Source organism: Salmo salar, chromosome 05, assembly GCF_965601325.2.
Source record: "Salmo salar chromosome 05, fSalSal1, whole genome shotgun sequence".
In the NCBI taxonomy this organism is placed as follows: domain Eukaryota; kingdom Metazoa; phylum Chordata; class Actinopteri; order Salmoniformes; family Salmonidae; genus Salmo; species Salmo salar.
This window is the reverse complement of record NC_138295.1, coordinates 930934-940737: the sequence shown is the minus strand read 5'-3', so window position 1 is coordinate 940737 and position 9804 is coordinate 930934. Positions and strand designations below refer to the sequence as shown.

The window sequence follows — 9804 nt, the reverse complement described above, 5'->3', positions numbered from 1 at the left end:
CTGGCCTGTCTGAACAGGAGTGGAGAGTAGAGATACACACTGGCCTGTCTGAACAGGAGGAGTGGAGAGTAGAGAAACACACTGGCCTGTCTGAACAGGAGTGGAGAGTAGAGATACACACTGGCCTGTCTGAACAGGAGGAGTGGAGAGTAGAGATACACACTGGCCTGTCTGAACAGGAGTGGAGAGTAGAGATACACACTGGCCTGTCTGAACAGGAGTGGAGAGTAGAGATACACACTGGCCTGTAGGAACAGGAGGAGTGGAGAGTAGAGAAACACACTGGCCTGTCTGAACAGGAGTGGAGAGTAGAGATACACACTGGCCTGTCTGAACAGGAGTGGAGAGTAGAGATACACACTGGCCTGTCTGAACAGGAGGAGTGGAGAGTAGAGATACACACTGGCCTGTCTGAACAGGAGTGGAGAGTAGAGATACACACTGGCCTGTAGGAACAGGAGTGGAGAGTAGAGATACACACTGGCCTGTCTGAACAGGAGGAGTGGAGAGTAGAGATACACACTGGCCTGTCTGAACATGAGGAGTGGAGAGTAGAGATACACACTGGCCTGTCTGAACAGGAGTGGAGAGTAGAGATACACACTGGCCTGTCTGAACAGGAGTGGAGAGTAGAGATACACACTGGCCTGTCTGAACAGGAGGAGTGGAGAGTAGAGAAACACACTGGCCTGTCTGAACAGGAGTGGAGAGTAGAGATACACACTGGGATCCAGAGAGTTATATTACTCTGAGGGTTGACTGTACCCATATTGGGATCCAGAGTTATATTACTCTGAGGGTTGACTGTAACCATATTGGGATCCAGAGAGTTATATTACTCTGAGGGTTGACTGTAACCATATTGGGATCCAGAGTTATATTACTCTGAGGGTTGACTGTAACCATATTGGGATCCAGAGTTATATTACTCTGAGGGTTGACTGTAACCATATTGGGATCCAGAGAGTTTGAAACCACACTGTGATAAAATAGTATTTATTGCTTTATAGGTACAATAGAAAAGCTTTTTTTAATATGAAAAACTCCAGCAATAGTTATATTTTACATAAAAGGAAAACACATTGGTAAAGTAAATATATTTGAAGATAATCACAACATATAATACAGTATTTGTAAAGATAAATGGTAATAATGTGGACAGTTTGAATAAATGTCTTGCAATAAGATATTTTCTTATAAAAATACATCTGAAGGCACTCAGGCAATCTTTAGACAAAATTGGAAGCTTTATACATAATGGTGGGAAGGCTATATAAGGGTTGCAAAATGACGCTAACTTTCCCAAAATTCCCGTTGGAAGATTCCCAGAATCAGGAGAGAACAGACCTAAACAGGAAATCCAGAATCCACCAACCAGGACTTTAAGAAAAACCTGGTAATTTTAAGGAAGTCCTGGGAACTTTGCAACCTCAGGTAAGGCTTTCTTACATAGTGGTTTTCTACAGAGTACTAAGAAGATAAAACACCAAACATACACAGATCTTAACGTGATCATAACAGCATTACAGGGATTCACCTGTCCCTTGTTAACGCTCTTTGTGACGTCGATCTGACCGCATGACTCTAATGCGGCGTGGCATTTCATCTCTGTCCTCCCCCTGGCTCCGCTCTGTGTTGTGTATCACATGATGTTGCAGCCCTGCAGACATTTCGTTGGCCCCTCTCTGTCTGATGCCAGTATTTCGAGATTAACCTTGTCTGCTACTGTGAGAAACCATAGCTTTTTGTCTGGTCTGGTCATCATGTGTAACTCAACATCTAATTCAGATGTCAGTATGGTAAGTTTTAAGATAGCTTTGCTTCACTCTATGGTAAGTATTAGGGATAGCTTTGCTTTGCTTTGCTTCACTCTATGGTAAGTATTAGGACTAGCTTTGCTTTGCTTCACTCTATGGTAAGTATTAGGATAGCTTTGCTTTGCTTCACTCCATGGTAAGTATTAGGATAGCTTTGCTTCACTCTATGGTAAGTATTAGGATAGCTTTGCTTCACTCTATGGTAAGTATTAGGACTAGCTTTGCTTTGCTTCACTCTATGGTAAGTATTAGGGATAGCTTTGCTTTGCTTCACTCTATGGTAAGTATTAGGGATAGCTTTGCTTTGCTTCACTCCATGGTAAGTATTAGGGATAGCTTTGCTTTGCTTCACTCTATGGTAAGTATTAGGACTAGCTTTGCTTTGCTTCACTCCATGGTAAGTATTAGGGATAGCTTTGCTTTGCTTCACTCTATGGTAAGTATTAGGATAGCTTTGCTTTGCTTCACTCTATGGTAAGTATTAGGATAGCTTTGCTTTGCTTCACTCTATGGTAAGTATTAGGGATAGCTTTGCTTTGCTTCACTCCATGGTAAGTATTAGGGATAGCTTTGCTTTGCTTCACTCCATGGTAAGTATTAGGATAGCTTTGCTTTGCTTCACTCTATGGTAAGTATTAGGGATAGCTTTGCTTCACTCTATGGTAAGTATTAGGATAGCTTTGCTTTGCTTCACTCTATGGTAAGTATTAGGGATAGCTTTGCTTCACTCTATGGTAAGTATTAGGGATAGCTTTGCTTCACTCTATGGTAAGTATTAGGATAGCTTTGCTTCACTCTATGGTAAGTATTAGGGATAGCTTTGCTTCACTCTATGGTAAGTATTAGGGATAGCTTTGCTTCACTCTATGGTAAGTATTAGGGATAGCTTTGCTTCACTCTATGGTAAGTATTAGGATAGCTTTGCTTTGCTTCACTCTATGGTAAGTATTAGGATAGCTTTGCTTTGCTTCACTCTATGGTAAGTATTAGGGATAGCTTTGCTTTGCTTCACTCTATGGTAAGTATTAGGATAGCTTTGCTTTGCTTCACTCTATGGTAAGTATTAGGGATAGCTTTGCTTTGCTTCACTCCATGGTAAGTATTAGGGATAGCTTTGCTTTGCTTCACTCTATGGTAAGTATTAGGGATAGCTTTGCTTTGCTTCACTCCATGGTAAGTATTAGGGATAGCTTTGCTTTGCTTCACTCCATGGTAAGTATTAGGATAGCTTTGCTTTGCTTCACTCTATGGTAAGTATTAGGGATAGCTTTGCTTCACTCTATGGTAAGTATTAGGATAGCTTTGCTTTGCTTCACTCTATGGTAAGTATTAGGGATAGCTTTGCTTCACTCTATGGTAAGTATTAGGATAGCTTTGCTTTGCTTCACTCTATGGTAAGTATTAGGGATAGCTTTGCTTCACTCTATGGTAAGTATTAGGGATAGCTTTGCTTCACTCTATGGTAAGTATTAGGATAGCTTTGCTTTGCTTCACTCTATGGTAAGTATTAGGGATAGCTTTGCTTCACTCTATGGTAAGTATTAGGGATAGCTTTGCTTCACTCTATGGTAAGTATTAGGATAGCTTTGCTTCACTCTATGGTAAGTATTAGGGATAGCTTTGCTTCACTCTATGGTAAGTATTAGGGATTGCTTGGGTCATTGGGTTGTTTTCGTCCGATGCAGGCTGTCTGTTTCAGTGCTACACAGTGATGTCACAGCAATGTCGACCCGTCAGTCCCAGTAAGAACATGTGACATGTGAGGGGATGGGGTTGGGTTGGGTTTAGGAGGAGAGGGGGTGGGACTGGGTTTAGGAGGAGAGGGGATGGGGCTGGGGCTGGGTTTAGGAGGAGAGGGGATGGGGCTGGGGCTGGGTTTAGGAGGAGAGGGGATGGGGTTGGGTTGGGTTTAGGAGGAGAGGGGATGGGGTTGGGTTGGGTTTAGGAGGAGAGGGGATGGGGTTGGGTTGGGTTTAGGAGGAGAGGGGATGGGGTTGGGTTGGGTTTAGGAGGAGAGGGGGTGGGACTGGGTTTAGGAGGAGAGGGGATGGGGCTGGGTTTAGAAGGAGAGGGGATGGGGTTGGGGTTGGGTTTAGGAGGAGAGGGGATGGGGTTGGGGTTGGGTTGGGTTTAGGAGGAGAGGGGATGGGGTTGGGGTTGGGTTTAGGAGGAGAGGGGATGGGGTTGGGGTTGGGTTTAGGAGGAGAGGGGATGGGGTTGGGGTTGGGTTTAGGAGGAGAGGGGATGGGGTTGGGGTTGGGTTTAGGAGGAGAGGGGATGGGGCTGGGGTTGGGTTTAGGAGGAGAGGGGATGGGGATGGGGTTGGGTTTAGGAGGAGAGGGGATGGGGTTGGGGTTGGGTTTAGGAGGAGAGGGGATGGGGTTGGGGTTGGGTTTAGGAGGAGAGGGGATGGGGTTGGGTTGGGTTTAGGAGGAGAGGGGTTGGGGTTGGGTTGGGTTTAGGAGGAGAGGGGTTGGGGTTGGGTTGGGTTTAGGAGGAGAGTGGATGGGACTGGGGTTGGGTTTAGGAGGAGAGGGGGTGGGGTTGGGTTTAGGAGGAGAGGGGATGGGGTTGGGTTGGGTTTAGGAGGAGAGGGGATGGGGTTGGGTTGGGTTTAGGAGGAGAGGGGATGGGGTTGGGGTTGGGTTGGGTTTAGGAGGAGAGGGGATGGGGTTGGGGTTGGGTTTAGGAGGAGAGGGGATGGGGTTGGGTTGGGTTTAGGAGGAGAGGGGATGGGGTTGGGTTTAGGAGGAGAGGGGATGGGGTTGGGTTTAGGAGGAGAGGGGATGGGGTTGGGGTTGGGTTGGGTTTAGGAGAAGAGGGGGTGGGGATGGGGTTGGGTTGGGTTTAGGAGGAGAGGGGATAGGGTTGGGTTGGGTTGGGTTTAGGAGGAGAGGGGTTGGGTTGGGTTTAGGAGGAGAGGAGAGGGGATGGGGCTGGGGTTGGGTTTAGGAGGAGAGGGGATGGGGTTGGGGTTGGGTTTAGGAGGAGAGGGGATGGGGTTGGGGTTGGGTTTAGGAGGAGAGGGGATGGGGCTGGCGTTGGGTTTAGGAGGAGAGGGGATGGGGTTGGGTTGGGTTTAGGAGGAGAGGGGATGGGGTTGGGTTGGGTTTAGGAGGAGAGGGGATGGCGTTGGGTTTAGGAGGAGAGGGGATGGGGTTGGGGTTGGGTTTAGGAGGAGAGGGGATGGGGTTGGGGTTGGGTTTAGGAGGAGAGGGGATGGGGTTGGGTTGGGTTTAGGAGGAGAGGGGATGGGGCTGGGGTTGGGTTTAGGAGGAGAGGGGGTGGGGTTGGGTTTAGGAGGAGAGGGGATGGGGTTGGGTTGGGTTTAGGAGGAGAGGGGATGGCGTTGGGTTTAGGAGGAGAGGGGATGGGGCTGGGGTTGGGTTTAGGAGGAGAGGGGATGGGGTTGGGGTTGGGTTTAGGAGGAGAGGGGATGGGGTTGGGTTGGGTTTAGGAGGAGAGGGGATGGGGTTGGGTTGGGTTTAGGAGGAGAGGGGATGGGGTTGGGTTGGGTTTAGGAGGAGAGGGGATGGGGTTGGGGTTGGGTTTAGGAGGAGAGGGGATGGGGTTGGGTTGGGTTTAGGAGGAGAGGGGATGGGGTTGGGTTGGGTTTAGGAGGAGAGGGGATGGGGTTGGGTTGGGTTTAGGAGGAGAGGGGATGGGGTTGGGTTGGGTTTAGGAGGAGAGGGGATGGGGTTGGGTTGGGTTTAGGAGGAGAGGGGATGGGGCTGGGGTTGGGTTTAGGAGGAGAGGGGGTGGGACTGGGGCTGGGTTGGGTTTAGCTGGACTGGACAGGAGGGAAGGGCTAGTGTTTGTGCATGCATGAATGTACCTGTGTGTGCGTGAGTGTTTGTTTAGGTGGAGGTGTATTTCTGACTGGAACGAGAGCTTGTTCTGTCGAGTTCGTTGCCATGACAGCTTCCCTTCCAGCGGACACCGTCTCTCTCTGGAATCACATTCCTGCTCCTCGTACACCAGCAGCACAGACATGACTACAGACACAGGAATACGAGTTAGAAACTAAAGCTGAATTTTGGTACATTGCAATCCCTTTATCTCTTTCATGAAATGGAGGTAGAGGGTTCATGACAGCCGCAGATTATATAGAGGTAGAGGGTTCATGACAGACACAGATTAAATAGAGGTAGAGGGTTCATGACAGCCACAGATTAAATAGAGGGTTCATGACAGCCGCAGATTAAATAGAGGCTTCATGACAGCCACAGATTAAATAGAGGGTTCATGACAGCCGCAGATTAAATAGAGGTAGAGGGTTCATGACAGCTGCAGATTAAATAGAGGGTTCATGACAGCCGCAGATTAAATAGAGGGTTCATGACAGCCGCAGATTAAATAGAGGTAGAGGGTTCATGACAGCTGCAGATTAAATAGAGGTAGAGGGTTCATGACAGTGGTGATTGTCTGTCTCACACCATCTCTCTCTCTCTCTGTCTCTCTCACTCACTCTGTCTCTCTCTCTCTCTCTCTGTCTCTCTCTCTGTCTCTCTCTCTCTCTGTCTCTCTCTCTCTCACACTCTCACTCTCTCTGTCTCTCTCTCTCTCTGTCTCTCTCTCTCTCACACTCTCACTCTCTCTCTCACACTCTCACTCTGTTTCTCTCTCTCTCTCACTCTGTCTCTCTCTCTCTCTCTCTCTCTCTCACTCTCTCTCTCTCTCTCTCACTCTCTCTCTCTCTCTTGCTCTCTGTTTCACCCCTTATTTCTCTCTCTCCCTGTCACACTCTCTCACACACACGCATTCTCTCACCTTGAAACAGTTTTTGAACTTCTGGCTGACGAAGTAGAGAGCGACGGGGTTGATACAGGAGTTGAGCGACGCCATGTTGATACCGATATAATCCATCACTAGCAGGAAACTACAGGGGTTATAGGTCAGGGGTCAGCATCGCATCAACAGGAAGTCGGGAAACCACAGAACAATGGATCGCCGGGGGCGGGCACGGCGTGTGTTTACCTGAGGAGTTCACAGCGGTTGGGGTCGTTCTGATCATAGACCGTTTTCTTCAGGATGCGGCTGAGATGGATCGGTAGCCAGCACAGAGCAAAGATCACCACCAAGCAGAAGACTGTTTTAGCCACCTCGCGACGCTACACAGACACATACAAGGGGGGTTAGGCTTTTTACACAGCACGTATATCACCTAGGTTTATCATAGTTCATATTGTTGACGACAGCAGAGATTGCCGAGTTTATTTTTAACGTCTTTATGTGAAAAGGTCATGTGAAAAAAAAAGGCTCCCTCTGAGCTGCTGTTATATACTGTACGTGCACGTGCACACACACGCACACGCACGCACGCACGCACACACACACACACACACACACACACAAAAAATGCTGTTAGAAATAATTCAAACTCAGAGGCCCGGCCATTGCAAAATACATGAGTCCCCCACATGATTTTTTTCCCCCCACATGTTTATTTTTTTTACCACTTCCAGCTATATCTGGTCTCCCATCCAGGGACCAACCCTGCAGTGGGATGCAGGGTGCTACCAACCAAGACTTGCAACTGGAGAAAAGGAAGCCAAAGCAAAGGCTGAGGAACAACTACAGAGATAGGGGAAACTACAGGAAAGATAGGGGAAACTACAGGAAAGATAGGGGAAACTACAGGAAAGATAGGGGAAACTACAGGAAAGATAGGGGAAACTACAGGAAAGATAGGGGAAACTACAGGAAAGATAGGGGAAACTACAGGAAAGATAGGGGGAACTGCAGGAAAGATAGGGGGAACTACAGGAAAGATAGGGGAAACTACAGGAAAGATAGGGGAAACTGCAGGAAAGATAGGGGAAACTGCAGGAAAGATAGGGGAAACTACAGGAAAGATAGGGGAAACTACAGGAAAGATAGGGGAAACTACAGGAAAGATAGGGGAAACTACAGGAAAGATAGGGGAAACTACAGGAAAGATAGGGGAAACTACAGGAAAGATAGGGGAACTACAGGAAAGATAGGGGAACTACAGGAAAGATAGGGGAAACTACAGGAAAGATAGGGGAAACTACAGGAAAGATAGGGGAAACTACAGGAAAGATAGGGGAAACTACAGGAAAGATAGGGGAAACTACAGGAAAGATAGGGGAAACTACAGGAAAGATAGGGGGAACTACAGGAAAGATAGGGGGAACTACAGGAAAGATAGGGGAAACTGCAGGAAAGATAGGGGGAACTGCAGGAAAGATAGGGGAAACTACAGGAAAGATAGGGGAAACTACAGGAAAGATAGGGGAAACTACAGGAAAGATAGGGGAAACTACAGGAAAGATAGGGGAAACTACAGGAAAGATAGGGGAAACTACAGGAAAGATAGGGGAAACTACAGGAAAGATAGGGGGAACTACAGGAAAGATAGGGGAAACTACAGGAAAGATAGGGGGAACTGCAGGAAAGATAGGGGAAACTACAGGAAAGATAGGGGAAACTACAGGAAAGATAGGGGAAACTACAGGAAAGATAGGGGAAACTACAGGAAAGATAGGGGGAACTGCAGGAAAGATAGGGGAAACTACAGGAAAGATAGGGGAAACTACAGGAAAGATAGGGGAAACTACAGGAAAGATAGGGGAAACTACAGGAAAGATAGGGGAAACTACAGGAAAGATAGGGGAAACTACAGGAAAGATAGGGGAAACTACAGGAAAGATAGGGGAAACTACAGGAAAGATAGGGGAAACTACAGGAAAGATAGGGGAAACTACAGGAAAGATAGGGAAACTACAGGAAAGATAGGGAAACTACAGGAAAGATAGGGGAAACTACAGGAAAGATAGGGGAAACTACAGGAAAGATAGGGGAAACTACAGGAAAGATAGGGGAAACTACAGGAAAGATAGGGGAACTACAGGAAAGATAGGGAAACTACAGGAAAGATAGGGGAAACTACAGGAAAGATAGGGGAAACTACAGGAAAGATAGGGGAACTACAGGAAAGAGGGAGGTGTTTTATTGCGTTATTATTTAAAAAAATAAAATAATTTTGCTTCCATTTACAATTAATTTGTTCTCACATTTCAAAATGATTTCCTTGCAATATTTAGCTTATTTTGCTTTCAATATTATTATTTTTGTTTGCAATACTAAGAATTTTGTTCTCGACTTCAGCAGTTTTGCTTTACAGTATGGTACAAACAGAAACTCCCTTCCTAGTTAACTGCACCATATAATATTAATATTACTGTATTAAAGGTGTTTAAAGCGGAAATCCTTCATTGAAACATTAACAGTGTTTACTCTGCCACAGTTTCAGTAAAAAGCTGAGGGATGTGGCTGGAGAAGTGCAACCACTCTCAAATTCAAAGACAAAAGGTATGGATGCAATCCAAGATGGAGTAGCAGTCAGACGTCTTTGTCCTGTCGTGTCCCTTGTATATATCTTTTTACATCTTTTTCTTCGCATATCTTTTTCAAATATTTTCCGAAACCTCAACTTCTAAATCCTCTCCTGCAACCCGCCTCACCCAATGTGGTGTGGATCTGATTTTCTTCTATTTACTTCGGATCTGGAATCCCTCAAATGAAGCTAGCCAGCTAACTACCTACCAGCTATCAGTCAGCAAACCATTGCTAGCGGTCATCAGCTAACCTTTAGCTCGGAAAGCTCTCGCCAGTTCGAACAATGTGACTCAAACCAGAGCATAACAGACCTATTATTATTATTTTTATTTTTTTTCTTCCCCATATCCCCTGATTCCTACCGCAAACTCTGAACATTATCATCTGGATCTTCGCAACTAGCTAACCGCAATCCCATGTGACTAATCCTGGCTAGCGTTTCTATCCCGGAGCAAGCACCAATTAGCCTGAAGCTAGCTCGGCCAGGGCTCCTGTGCTACCACCGAAGCCCACTCCTGGGCTACAATATCCGGACCCCTTCTACTGCCGGTACGGGGCACGGAACCCCGCCGATCCTCTACGACTGGAATGCCGACATAATCTGCCCGAGGATTCCAACAGGCCC

General features: G+C 46.8%; 1 protein-coding gene across 1 annotated transcript in view; it reads right to left on the bottom strand.

The window, feature by feature from the left end:
- Nucleotides 1–5151: 5151 nt before the first annotated feature.
- The window catches only part of LOC106604082 (endothelin receptor type B), a 55917-nt gene continuing 51264 nt past the window's right edge, over nt 5152–9804 (bottom strand). Inside the window, exons 6-8 of the mRNA XM_014198465.3 lie at nt 6795–6928; nt 6588–6696; nt 5152–5812 (exon numbers count right to left, since the gene is read on the bottom strand). Of these exons, the coding sequence (XP_014053940.1) occupies nt 5675–5812; nt 6588–6696; nt 6795–6928 (381 nt within the window). The 3' untranslated portion in view covers nt 5152–5674. The remainder of the gene's footprint in view (nt 5813–6587; nt 6697–6794; nt 6929–9804) is intronic.